Raw genomic sequence first — 14754 nt, 5'->3', positions numbered from 1 at the left:
TTTAACTACAGCATAGATAATAAACGCACTAGGATCCACACTCACACATCACTTTAAAGGGGGTCCTGCGCCTTCTCCTGTCCCACAGGCTCTGAATAATGTGGTGTTGGGCATAATCAACCATTGCTACATTCACTCCTTCAGTCAACACCTTGAATGTGTTATGAAAAGAAATGATGGATGGTTCTAATGATGGTGGGGGTCCCTGGGGTGAACAATGGAGCCATCATACCATTTTTGACGCAGCATGCTGCAGAGTTTGCTGCAATATTGGGCACTGATACATGTCAATGCTACTCTATGTGTTTTTGGGGCAAAATCCAGGCAAAAACACATAAATAAATGACATGCTGCTTATTTATTTTTTTCCAATTACGGATTTTCAAATCCACATTAGAAAACTCTACAACATAGGCTATGGGAGTAGATTCCCTTTTAAAATTATAGGGTGCTAAAGACTCTTTAGCACCCTATAAAACTGTGTTGATATCAATGCAGAATAGGCTTTGATTTTGGCCTCGCAAACATGTCCCTACTGTATATGTATTTCCTATTCAGCTCCATAAAAACAGTATACAGCAATCACTGTTTTTGTTGTTGTTTTTTCCAATATCAAGCCCTATCAACTCTTAAAGGGGTACTCCACTGGCCAACGTGGAACTAAATGTTCCAAATGCTGTTTTCGCACTGCGGGGGTCAGCCACGCCCCTCGTGATGTCACGGCCATGCCCCCTGAATGCAAGTCTATGGGGGGGGGGGGGCGTGCCATATATGTGTAGTTTATATACCATATGATAGCCTTTGTTTTTAACTAAATGGAATAAAAGTGAAGTTTAAATTTACCATTTATGTTTTGGAGCAGCTGGAGGCCCCTCTTATGATCTTGCATTGAGGCCTCATGGATACTTGTAACATGCCTGCACATACAGTATGTATTGATATCATGTTCTGCGTATGGTATTATGTCAGTCCACACAATAATTCTATTAGTACATCATCATTATTTGTACTGGAGAAAATCTTTTTAATCTCAAACAGCTGTATTAATGTGTTATATAAAAAAAAAACTGAAAAATGGAGCCAATAAAAAGTCTGGTTCCGTGTAAAGAGCAATGAATATTAGGAGATTTCCATTTCTAGTCCATACCCATGGAAAAATCCATTCGTGATCATAAACCCTTAATCCATGCACGGTGCTTTTTATGCATGTAATGTGCCCTCTATAAATATTCTATGAAGGCCCTCAACATTCATTGCCATTCCTTGCACACGTAACTACTGTACCTTCAGCGAGGATACATTTAGGGAGACAGGAAGGGGTGATTATTTTAGCATAATGCATCAGTTCTTGAGCTACAATGTGACAATCTGATAACCTTGAATTCTACATTTATCATAAAATAAAAGAAAATAAACCCGGTTCTTCAATTGAGTCATACTGCACAATTGTGACAATCTGCAGTAGATTCTACCAAAGCAGCGTCTCCTTATTATTGAATAAAATTGTCTGCGTGTCTTTGGCTTATCGGGATTCAGTGGAAGATAAATGCTATCAATATCAACTTTACATAATACTTTTTGTATCTACATTTAGATTTTTCCATGTGGTTGAATAATATCGGACATTACTGAAGATTTTACGGCTAGAGGCTATATTATCAATTGGTTTCTTCTACTGTGAGTAACTTACATATTTTCACATAGTGTTTCCATTTCGGCAAATACAGCCTATGCATTGTATGATGAAACGTTGTCATTTTTTAATTCTATAAAGCATAACTGGCATTTGAAAAAAACTTTTGACATGTTGTACAGACATGTTAAGAGTTAAAGGGGTACTCCGCTGCTCAGCGGTTGGAACAAATTGTCCGAACGCTGGAGCCGGGAACTCATGACGTCATAGCCCCACCCCTCATGATGTCACACCCCGCTACCTCAATGCAAGTCTATGGGAGGGGGCGTGACAGCCGTCACGCCCCCTCCCATAGACTTGCATTGAGGGGGCGGGGCATGACATCATGAGGGGGCAGGGCTATGATGTCACAAGCTGCCGGCTCCAGCATTCTGAACAGTTTGTTCCAAATGCTGAGCAGCGGAGTACACTTTTAAGATGGCAACAGGACTCGCTTATGAGACCTGCTGCAATGGCAAGTAATGTGACGTGCGCGGCAGCACTCTTCACTCCCTGCCCCTGGTTTGGTTACTAAGCCTTCTTTTTCAAGAAGAGAGCTAATTTGTATATGTCTTATGTTGACAAAACACATTCTATATGTTTCAGCCAAAACCCCCAATTTCAGTAGGATTGGTCTCCCATCTAACAAGTATGACGGCCTCCTGATTCTCCCCCCACATCAGCTTGCAGCAGGCAGAAGGATTGGGCATGGTAGATTTCAACTGCCCAATCCTTTTGTTTTTTGGGAAATAACCTACGTGACCAGTCTATCAGCTGGTTTCTCCCCTATCCCCATCCAGAACACATGCATGCACAGCCAAGCCAAGTGTGCATGTGTACTGGGAAAGATTACTGTCAGCCAAACAAGCCAACAGCTATCTCATGTGTACAGTCAGCCTAAGATGGGCATATTGATACAGATAAGACAAATGTTAGAAAAATCTAACAAATTATGGATCTCAAAACAACAGATCATTTGTTTCCTTTGAAGAAAATTGCTGCCACAGTCTAACAGCCTGGTATATTTTTTATGTATGGCAGTACTACAGTCAGAGGAGATATGTAGCTTATATGTATGACAAGCTTCTCTATACTGTCAGTACAGCTGATATTCTGTGTATACTAGTTATAAGCTGATAACATTTCATTTCACTGTAGGCTAAAGGGAAACCCAGGCACAAATCCATCTGAATGAGGTTGTTTCTGTTACTGGGACAGTAAAATATGCAGAGTGTGAACATACCTTAAAGGGAACTTGACTGCCGATTCATCAGCACTAAACCCAATATACAGGGTTGTAGTGCGGATGAAATAGATTAAAAAAAAAAAATGGCCCTGATTTACCAAGAGTGTTGTGTAGTTTTCTTTTTTTTTGCCAACATATATTTTTCCATAGGATTTACTAAGGTTTCCCTACATTTAGATTTTTTTTTTTACACATGCTCTGATCTGTGGGGTTTTCCTCCGCTCAAATCCACCACATTTTCTGTGGAAACCCCCTTTTTGGCAACCACGTCCCCTTCCCATTGACTACGGCTCCTTTTTCTGTTTTCTCAGTAAAATGGAGAGTTGGTTGGGTTTTGTTCAATTCTGGCACAAATTATGGCACAATGTGACAGAATCTGGTGCACAACCCGACAAAACAGATCGTGTTTACAATAGTAAGTCCGGGCCAATGTATCAATTACCCGGTTCAGTGCTGCTGTTCCGGAGATACACCTGGTTTAAGCCTCTATTGCAAATATGGAAATAGCCAGCTTTACGTAAAGGAGGAGGAACTTGGGAAACCCAGCATCTCTGCCTCCTTCCCCTCTGCTCCCATATGCCCGCCCACCTCATGAATTTTCATGGAATCCCCTTTGCCCATGTGAGAGCGAGATGGGTGGGCATACTGGAGATGAGGGGAAGGAGGCAGGGATGCTGGGTATTCTGGAATCCATCTTCACTGGGCAAAGCCGACTATTAACATATTAGCAATAGGACTAATACCAAGTGTGTCTGGAACAGCAGCACTGATCATTTAAAGAGGCACTGTCATTATGAAAAACTTTTTATACTTTGTAGTCCTACTGATAAGATGACTTTTTTAAACATACAGTACAGACGAAAAGTTTGGACACCTTCTCATTCAGAGTTTTCTTTATTTTCATGACTATGTAAATTGTAGATTCACATTGAAGGCATCAAAACTATGAATTAACACATGTGGAATTATATACATAACAAAAAAGTGTGAAACAACTGAAAATATGTCATATTCTAGGTTCTTCAAAGTAGCCACCTTTTGCTTTGATTACTGCTTTGCACACTCTTGGCATTCTCTTATTGAGCTTCAAGAGGTAGTCACCTGAAATGGTTTTCCCTTCACAGGTCTGCTGATGTGGAGGAGGAGGTGTGATGGTATGGGGGTGCTTTGCTGGTGACACTGTTGGGGATTTATTCAAAATTGAAGGCATACTGAACCAGCATGACTACCACAGTATCTTGCAGCAGCATGCTATTCCATCCGGTTTGCGTTTAGTTGGACCATCATTTATTTTTCAACTGGACAATGACCCCAAACACACCTCCAGGCTGTGTAAGGGCTATTGGACCAAGAAGGAGAGTGATGGGGTGCTGCGCCAGATGACCTGGCCTCCACAGTCACCAGACCTGAACCCAATCGAGATGGTTTGGGGTGAGCTGGACCGCAGAGTGAAGGCAAAAGTGCCAACAAGTGCTAAGCATCTCTGGGAACTCCTTCAAGACTGTTGGAAGACCATTTCAGGTGACTACCTCTTGAAGCTCATCAAGAGAATGCCAAGAGAGTGCAAAGCAGTAATCAAAGCAAAAGGTGGCTAGAACCTAGAATATGACATATTTTCACACTTTTTTGTTATGTATATAATTCCACATGTGTTAATTCATAGTTTTGATGCCTTCAGTGTGAATCTACAATTTTCATAGTCATGAAAATAAAGAAAACTCTGAATGAGAAGGTGTCCAAACTTTTGGTCTGTACTGTACAGTACTGGCCATAAAGCATGTTGGTATCCAGTATAGAAGATCCTCTTTGCACCCCTACAGCCTTCCGCTGTTCCTAAACTACAACTCCCATGATGGGAGTTGTAGTTTTAAAACAGCTGGGGGTACAATCTTTCTAAAACTCTGTTTAAGAGCTGAGTATTTTCCAGCTGTGTGCCTTCAGCTCTTGCAAAACTCCAAAGGATGTGTGGGCATGCTGGGAGTTGAAGTTTTGCAACAGATAAAGGCAACACTGCTCTATAAACACTGCAGCTCCAGCTGTTGCAATGCAAAACTACAACTACCAGCATGCTTGAACAGCCAAAGCTTTCTGACTCCTGAACGACAAAGAAGCTGATCAGACATTCAGGAGTCTGTGAAAGCTGAATGACATCCAGCTTTACTAGGAACAGATAGAAAATGTATGCATAAAAACTACTATGCAGAGATGTGCAGACTGCCAGGCTGCTCCCAGACTCAAAGCAGATGAGTACCCAAAGTGAGGGAGAGAGATGGGCATGCCTTCTCAGAAGGAAAGAATAAAAAGCAAAGCAATGCTATTTGTTAGGGATATATAGGTCCTAGACACAGAAAAAATGTACATGATCAGGATTAAGTACTGAGGCACTTTTTTTTTTGTACTATGACACTGTTGAGATAGTCTGTCAAAGTCTCTTTTTTCCCCCTGATTTTAATGGCTGTTCACATGACGGGGAGCAACAGCAAACAACGGGTCCCGGCGGCTCCAATTTACTATTATGGGGGCCGCCAGGCGCCATTATACGTAGCGGAAGAAAAAGACGGCACAAGCAGTAATTTTTCTCCCGCCATTCTACCTGAGTCTTAATCCGATTCACCTGCAGGACAACCCTGTGTATTGGATTTAGTTTGAGGGAACCAGCTGTCAGTTTCCCTTTAAAAACATGCATGACTAGATGTCAACACACGTGAAAACTGTATTCATTTATATATTTGTTTTTACATAGATAAACACATAACATAAATAAAAATATCACTGGGTTCCTAGTCTAATGCTGAAAGGTTACAACTCACACATATCAGTTCACAGTGCCATCTTGTGGCCATAACCAACATTATGTCCTGCATAGAGAAGCATTAGAGCAAGGGGATTGGGAGCCTAGGACTTTGTAGGCACGTGAGCCAGAATCCTTAAAAACACTGGGGCACTGCCCCTTAATTGAGTGGTTAAAAAGTACCTGTCACCAAACTAAACTTTTAATATATTGTTCCTTATGTAATTATAAGACACTTTGCTATTTACTTGTTGTTAAAATTCTCAACCTTTATATATTTTTAATGTGATTGTTCTGTTCTCTGCGCAATTCAAGTAGTTAGTTTGGTCTCCACCTGGACCTGCAGAAGTCCAAACTCAGGAAGTGCTTGCGGGGCATGGCGAGGCACAGCTCTCACAGGTTTCAGAAACATTGCGCCTGCTGGGGAACGCCCACTTTCTCCTGCCGGGAGCTCACACAATGTGAGAAGGGGAAAGGTATGATAGGAAATGTTTTTAAAGGGCAGGAAGGGTGTTAGGAGTAGTTAGAGAATATTATCTGAGTTAGTTAAGAAAATATGGTTTGATGACAGGTACTCTTTAAGACAGACGGCCTTATACTCTAATTGGGACCTAAAGAAGTCCTGGGATGGACTAGACCGATCAGTCCAAAGCATTAACATCAACAAGTACATTTCTATACAAATTATCAACTGTCACATTGAAGCAGCACCTCTCCTCTGTACGCACGCAAGTAACCCCTTCAGAGTTATCAGTTGGGAGCTAAGAACTGTGACATCTACAAGTAAATTTGCATTGTACTTTTTCCTTGCCTCCCTGTGTCTGGTATCCTGCACCTACAACACAAAGGGCATCCCGACTTCCACCTGTCAGTCACAGTACAAAGGGGCACACCCAGAGGGACCCTCTAACCTACACCACCATTGCAAAGGCTGTGTGAGAGTTACATGAGACTATTTGCCACTTTCACCACTAGTGACATAACACCAGCCACAAGTACCACAAGTCCCAGCACAACGCCTGGATTGCTATATATATATATATATATATATATATATATATATATATATATATATATACACACATTTCTTTGGATATTAATTCTTAAAATCCACAATGTAAAGTGTGCCCTAAAAGACATGTTTTTAGCAAGGCCTAATACATTCCATCCATATTTTTCCTCTGCACCAAATAACTTTTTTTTATATATTTCTTTAAGCAGTAAAACACAAAAAAAATCTAAATTTGGTATGATTGCAATTGTACCAAACCACACAATGAGGTTAACATGCCAACATGCATGGCAAATTAAGGAAAAATGGTCCTCAGTATAACATTATTGAGTTGTTTTTTTGTGTTATTTTTATTTTATAACTTCACCGCGCAAATATTTTTTTCTTTGTTTCTCAATACATTGTGGGAAAATGAAGGGTGTCATTAAAAAGTACAATCTGTCTTACAAAAAAAAAAGAAGCCTGTCTGCAAAAATAAAAATATGCTATAGATCTCAGGAGCTTAAGAACGAAAGAACAAAAGCGAAAAAAACAAAAAGTGATGCAATGGGAAGGGGTTAAACATTAAACTATGACATTATTTAGAAGCAAAGTCAAGAAATTCTAACGTTATGTCTTTAGAAACATTTAGAACCATAAAATCAAATTCATTTTTAAAAGCTTGAGAAATATGACATCTACTGGCTAAAACCTGTATTTTTATTCGCCATTTTGTAACAGACAAGGGAAAGAAAAGTTCAAGAGATCACAGCCCATGCCACTGTGGTAATGTTATAATGTCACCCACCTGCCAATAAAATCATCTCTCTTGCCAGCATCTTTGTCCCACACCGTGATGTCAATTATTCCTCCATGCTCCTCAAAAAGCTGCATATTGAACTGTTCCCGCCACTGAGGATTCAGCGTCTTTGGAAGGGTCTATAAAAAGATGGGGGGAAAAATCAGAGTGTTTGTCATACATGTTAGGCACTGGGGAAGATTTACTAATGCAAATGTGCCTACATTCTGGTGCATTTTGCACTCAAAAACTGGCTTATATATATCTTGAATCCCATTTTTATGTGTTTCAGAGACTTTTGCGCCTCTTTTTTCTGTGTGTGTGTGGGGGGGGGGGGGGGGGAGAGAGACTGACCACAGTGCTCTCTGCTGATGTCCATTTTAGGAACTATCCAGAGCAGGATAGGTTTGCTATGGGGATTTGCTCCTAAAATGGACAGTTCCTAAAATGGACAGAGGTGTCAGCAGAGAGCACTGTCGTCAGACAGAAAGGATATTCAAAAATAAAAAAAAGGTCCTTTGGAGCATACAGCAGCTGCTAAGTACTGGAAGGATTACGATTTTTAAATAGAAGTAATTTACAAATTTGTTTAACTTTCTGGAACCAGTTGGTTTAAAAAAAAATGTTTTCCAGTGGAGTACCCCCTTAATTGGAGTACCCCCCATGATCATTAAAAGGAGGAGGGAGAAGTGTGCTGTAGTATGCTTCACTCCCTTGATCACAGTAATCTACGTCCTGATTCACAGGACAGTCCCATTATAAATTTTGGGGCCATCTAGTGAAGCAGGACAGAAATCACTTCAAGCTAGGAGTGAATCAACTACCACGTGTTTCTCCCCGCTCTTCCTAATGATTGGTAGGGGTCTTAGCACTGAGACCCCAACCAATTAAAACTTGTGGAATGTCTCTGTGAGATTTCAAAAGTTTTTCAAATTAACATTGTCACTTTAAAGGGGACTCCGGTGAAAAACTTTTTTTTTTTAAATCAACTGGTGCCAGAAAGTTAAACATTGTAAATTACTTCTATAAACTTTTTTTTATTCCTTCCTGTACTTATTAGCTGCTGAACACTACAGCGGAAATTCTTTTCTTTTTGAAACACAGAGCTGTCTGCTGACATCATGAGCACAGTGCTCTCTGCTGACATCTCTGTCCATTTTAGGAACTGTCCAGAACAGCATATGTTAGCTATGGGGATTTCCTTTTACTCTGGACAGTTCCTAAAATGGACAGAGATGTCAGCAGAGAGCACTGTGGTCATGATGTCAGCAGACAGCTCTGTGTTTCAAACGGAAAAGAATTTCCACTGTAGTATTCAGCAGCTAATAAGTACAGGAAGGATTAAGATTTTTTAATAGAAGTAATTTACAAATCTGTTTAACTTTCTGGCACCAGTTGATTTAAAAAAATAAAAGTTTTTCACTGGAGTACCCCTTTAACCCCTTCATGACCCAGCCCATTTTCACCTTCAGGACCTGGGCATTTTTTGAAAATCTGACCACTGTCATTTTAAGCATTAATAACTCTGGAATGCTTTTAGTTATCAATCTGATTCCGAGATTGTTTTTTCGTGACATATTCTACTTTATGTTATTGGTAAAATTTCACTGATATTTGCATCCTTTCTTGGTAAAAAATCTAAAAAAACTTCATGAAAATTTAGAAAATTTAGCATTTTTCTAACTTTGAAAGTCTCTGCTTGAAAGGAAAATGGATATTCCAAATAAATTACATATTGATTCACATATACAATATGTCTACTTTGTGTTTGCATAAAAATTTTTACAAGTTTTTACTTTTGGAAGACACCAGAGGGCTTCAAAGTTCCGCAGCAATTTTCCAATTTTTCTCAAGATTTTCAAAATCGTAATTTTTCAGGGCCCAGTTCAGGTTGGAAGTGGATTTTAAGGGTCTTCATATTAGAAATACCCCATAAATGACCCCATTATAAAAACTGCACCCCCCAAAGTATTCAAAATGACATTCAGTAAGTGTTTTAACCCTTTAGGTGTTTCACAGGAATAGCAGCGAAGTAGTGAAGGAGAAAATTCTAAATCTTCATTTTTTACACTCGCATTTTCTTGTAGACCCAATTTTTGAATTTTTACAAGGGGTAAAAGGAGAGAAATCACCCTAAAATTTGTAACCCAATTTCTCTCGAGTAAGGAAATACCTCATATGCGTATGTAAAGTGTTCGGCGGGCGCAGTAGAGGGCTCAGAAGGGAAGGAGCGACAATGGGATTTTGGAGAGTGAGTTTTTCTGAAATGGTTTTTGGGGGGCATGTCCCATTTAGGAAGCCCCTATGGTGCCAGAACAGTGGACCCCCCCCACATGTGACCCCATTTTGGAAACTATACCCCTCATGGAATTTAATAAGGGGTGCAGTGAGCATTTACACCCCACTGGCATTTGACAGATATTTGAAACAGTGGACTGTGCAAATCAAAAATTTTATTTTTCATTTTCACAGACCACTGTTCCAAAAATCTGTCATACACCAGTGGGGTGTAAATGCTCACTGCACCCCTTATTAAATTCCATGAGGGGTGTAGTTTCCAAAATGGGGTCACATATGGATATTTATTGTTTTGCGTTTGTCAGAACTGCTGTAACAATCAGCCACCCCTGTGCAAATCACCTCAAATGTACATGGTGCACTCTCCCTTCTGGGCCTTGTTGTGCGCCCCCAGAGCACTTTGCGCCCACATATAGGGTATCTCCGTAGTCGGGAGAAATTGCATTACAAATTTAGAGGGTCTTTTTTCCCTTTTACCTCTTGTCAAAATGAAAAGTATAGGGCAACACCAGCATGTCAGTGTAAAAATTTTTTTTTTTTACACTAACATGCTGGTGTAGACCCCAACTTCACCTTTTCATAAGGGGTTAAAGAAGAAAAAGCCCCCCAAAATTTGTAAGGCAATTTCTCCCGAGTACAGCGATACCCCATATGTGTCCCAAAACTGTTGCCCTGAAATACGACAGGGCTCCAAAGTGAGAGAGCGCCATGCGCATTTGAGGCCTGAATTAGGGATTTGCATAGGGGTGGACATAGGGGTATTCTATGCCAATGATTCCCAAACAGGGTGCCTCCAGCTGTTGCAAAACTCCCAGCATGCCTGGACAGTCAATGGCTGTCCGGTAATACTGGGAGTTATTATTTTGCAACAGCTGGAGGCTCCGTTTTGGAAACAGTAGCGTACCAGACGTTTTTCATTTTTTTGGGGAGGGGGGCTGTGTAGGGGTATGTGTATATGTAGTGTTTTTTACTTTTTATTTTAGGTTAGTGTTAGTGTAGTGTTTTTAGGGTACAGTCACATGGGCAGAGGTTCACAGCAAGTTTGCCGCTGGAAGTTTGAGCTGCAGCGCAAAATTTGCGCCAGCTCAAACTTGCAGCACTCACTGTAAACCTCCGCCCATGTGAGTGTACCCTGTACATTCACATTGGGGGGAGGGGGCAAACATCCAGCTGTTGCAATACCGAGCATGCCCTTTGGCTGTCCGTGCATGCTGGGAGTTGTAGTTTTGCAACAGCTGGAGGAACACTGGTTTGGAAACACTAAGTTAAGTAATAAACTTTCAAGTGTTTTGCAACCAAACTTAGTGTTTCCAAACCAGTGTGCCTCCAGCTGTTGCAAAACTACAACTCCCAGCATGCATGGTCTGTCAGTGCATGCTGGGAGTTATAGTTTTGCAACAATTGCAACAGCTGGAGGCACTGAGGTAGGAAACGGACAATGTTTCCCAACTAGTGTGCCTCCAGTTGTTGCAAAACTACAACTCCCAGCATGCCCAGACTACCAAGGCATGCTGGAAGTTGTAGTTCGGCAATATCTGAAGGATCAGATATTGCCGAACTACAACTTCCAGCATGCTTGGGCAGTCTGGGCATGCTGGGAGTTGTAGTTTTGCAACATCTGGAGGTCCACAGTTTGGAGACCACTGTATAATGGTCTCCAATCTGTGCTCTTCCAGATGTTAGAGAACTACAACTCCCAGCATGCCTGGACAGACTGAGCATGCTGAGATTTGTAGTTTTGCAACATCTGGAAGAGCACAGATTGGAGACCATTATACAGTGGTCTCCAAACTGAGGACCTCCAGATGTTGCAAAACTACAACTCCCAGCATGCCCAGAAACCAAAGGCTGTCTGGGCATGCTGGGAGTTGCAGTTTTGAAACTCCCAGAGGCAGCAGTGAGATCGCTTTACGGCGATCTCACTGCTGCCAATGAAGATGCCGCACTGCTGCCGGAAACTCACCTCCGGGACGCAGCGCCGCTGGGACCGCCTGGAGGACGCCGCTCGCACCGGGACTGCTCGGGACACCGCTCGGACGGGTAAGTGACGCCGGGGGACGGCTCAGGGACACTTAGCAGAGCGTTGTGTGTCCCGATCCCCGTGATCCGGACTCACACACCGCGCTGCTAAGTATTCTCATAGCGAAACGCTGCTATAAGCTAGTCAGATTTGACCAGCTGATAGCAGCGATCGCTGGGGGGGGGGATGAAACCCCTCATGGTCGCATGGTAAGATGGCTGGCTATCAGTGATAGCCACCATCTTTCCGGGCACTGCGGGATGCCGCGAGTAGCGGCAAAAATGTTCATGACGTACCTGTATGTCATGGGTCGGGAACACCTTCCCACTCATGACGTACAGGTATGTCATAGGTCGGGAAGGGGTTAAGGACGCAGCCCATTTTCACCTTAAATAGGCACTGTCAGAAACAAAAACTTTTGATATGTTGTAAAGCATGCAAAACCAATAGGTTTTGCAATTGCTTTCATTAGAAAATTTTCAGTATTTCATACTGAAAAAAGTCAAGTCAAACAACTGCCCCCCCCCCCCTGCCTGCTTGGACACATACTAGTCCTGCTGTGTCCATGCATAATCACCTACGTCATGGACACACTTCCTTGATTGACAGCTGTGAGCACAGGTCTCACAGCTGGAGGAAAAATCCTCCCACTGTCAGCTTGTGTCCCGCTACTGTCAGTGAGGACAAGCTGGGAGTTGTAATTTTGCTAATGCTAGGGGAGATGGCGGAGACCTGCACAGTGAGGCCACGCCCCCTCCCTTTGAGAGAAATTCAGACTAGTGAGCTAAATTAAAAGTGTAATAAAAATAAATAAAGGAGCTAGATACATATTAGATGTACATGGTCAGGATTAGGTACTGAGTGATATATAAAAAAAATGTTTTTGGTCGGATCTGAAGTGTATGCTTTAAAGGATAGGGGATAAGATGTCAGATCGCCGTGGTCCCGCTGCTGGTGATCCCCGGGATCTCTGCTGCAGCACCCAGCTATCATTACTGCACAGAGCGAGTTCGCTCTGTGCGTAATGACGGGCAATACAGGGGCCGGAGCATCGTGACGTCACGGCTCCGCCCCTCGTGACATCACGAGGGGCCGTGATGTCACAAGGGGCGGAACCATGACGTCACAATGCTCCGTCCCCTGTATCGCCCGTCATTACGCATAGTGCGAACTTGCTCTGTGCAGTAATGATAGCGCAGTGCAGCAGCGGCGATCCCTGGGGGCGGAGTACCCCTTTAAGGACGCAGCTGTTTTTTGCAAATCTGACAACTGTCACTTTAAGCATTAATAAATCTGGGATGCTTTAACTTATGAATTTGATTCTGAGACAGTTTTTTTGTGATATATTCTATTTTATGTTAGTGGTAAATTTTTGTCGATACTTGCATCATTTCTCGGTGAAAAAATACAAAATTTCATGAAAAATTTGAAAATTTAGCATTTTTCAAACTTTGAAGCTCTCTGCTTGTAAGGAAAGTGGACATTCCAAATAAATGATATATTGATTCACATATACAATATATGTCTAGTTTGTGTTTGCATCTTAAAGTTGACATGTTTTTACTTTTTGAAGACATTATAGGGCTTTTTAGTTAATTTTTTCCATGACAATTTCAAAATTGGAATTTTTCAGAGACCAGTTCAGTTTCGAAGTGAATTTGAGGGCCTTTAAGTTAGAAATACACCATAATGGACCCCAATATAAAATCTGCACCCCTTAAAGTATTCAAAATCACATTCAGAAAGTTTGTTAACCCTTTAGGTGTTTCACAGGAATAACAGCAAATTGGAGGAGAAAATTCTAAATCTATTTTTTACACTAACATTTTCCTGTTAACCCATTTTTTTCATTTTACAAGGGGTAACAGGAAAAAATGTCCCCCAAAATTTGTAACCCTATTTCTCTCGAGTAAGGAAATACCTCATATGTGGATGTAAAGTGTTCTGCGGGTGCACTAGAGGGCTCAGAAAGGAAGGAGCGACAATGAGATTTTGGAGAGTGAATTTTGCTGAAATAGTTTTTGGGGGGAATGTCTCATTTAGAAAGCTCCCATGTTGCCAGAACAGCAAAAAAAGAACACATGGCATACTATTATGGAAACGACACCCCTCAAGGAATGTAACAAGGGGTATAGTGAGCCGTAACACCCCACAGGTGTTTGACGAATTTTCACTATAGTTGGACTTGAAAATGAAAAATGTAAATTTTTTCATTAAAATGCTGGTGTTATCCCAAATTTTTCATTTTTACAAGGGGTAATAGGAGAAAAAGACCCCCAACATTTGTTACACAATTTCTTCTGAGTATGGAAATACCCCATATGTGGATGTAAAGTGCACTGCTGGTGCACTACAATGCTCAGAAGAGGAGGAGTGCCATTGGGCTTTTGGTGAGAGAATTTGGTTGGAATAGTCGGGGACCTTGCGCGTTTACAAAGCCCCCATGCTACCAGAACAGTGGACCCCCCCCCCATGTGACCACATTTTGGAAACTACACTCCTCACAGAATTTAATAAGGGGTGCAGTTAGCATTTACACCCCACTGGCGTTTGACAGATCATTTGCATTTTCATTTTCACAGACCACTGTTCCAAAAATCTGTCAGACACCTGTGGGGTGTAAATGCTCACTGCACCCCTTATTACATTCTGTGAGGGGTGTAGTTTCCAAAATGGGGTCACATGTGGGGGGGGGTTTCGCTGTTCTGGCACCATGGGGGCTTTGTAAACACACATGGCATACAATCCCAGCCAAATTCTCCCTCAAAAAGCCCAATGGCGCTCCTCCTCTTCTGAGCATTGTAGTTCACCCGCAGAGCACTTTACATCTACATATGGGGTATTCCCATACTCAGAAAAAATGGTGTTACAAATTTTAAGGGGCTTTTTCTTCTATTACCCCTTGTGAAAATAAAACTTTAGGGTACCCAGCATTTT

At 41.7% G+C, this 14754-nt stretch overlaps 1 protein-coding gene across 8 annotated transcripts in view; it reads right to left on the bottom strand.

Moving 5' to 3' along the window:
- Positions 1-14754, bottom strand: part of MCTP1 (multiple C2 and transmembrane domain containing 1) — an 822947-nt gene that overhangs the window by 467081 nt on the left and 341112 nt on the right. For all 8 annotated transcript variants that reach the window (XM_056537914.1, XM_056537903.1, XM_056537887.1 and 5 more), the window contains one exon: positions 7509-7639. In XM_056537914.1, coding sequence (XP_056393889.1) covers positions 7509-7639 — 131 coding nt within the window. The remainder of the gene's footprint in view (positions 1-7508; positions 7640-14754) is intronic.

Source organism: Hyla sarda, chromosome 1, assembly GCF_029499605.1.
Source record: "Hyla sarda isolate aHylSar1 chromosome 1, aHylSar1.hap1, whole genome shotgun sequence".
In the NCBI taxonomy this organism is placed as follows: Eukaryota; Metazoa; Chordata; class Amphibia; order Anura; family Hylidae; genus Hyla; species Hyla sarda.
Note: the sequence above shows the minus strand (reverse complement) of the source record. Positions and strands in the feature narration are given on the sequence as shown.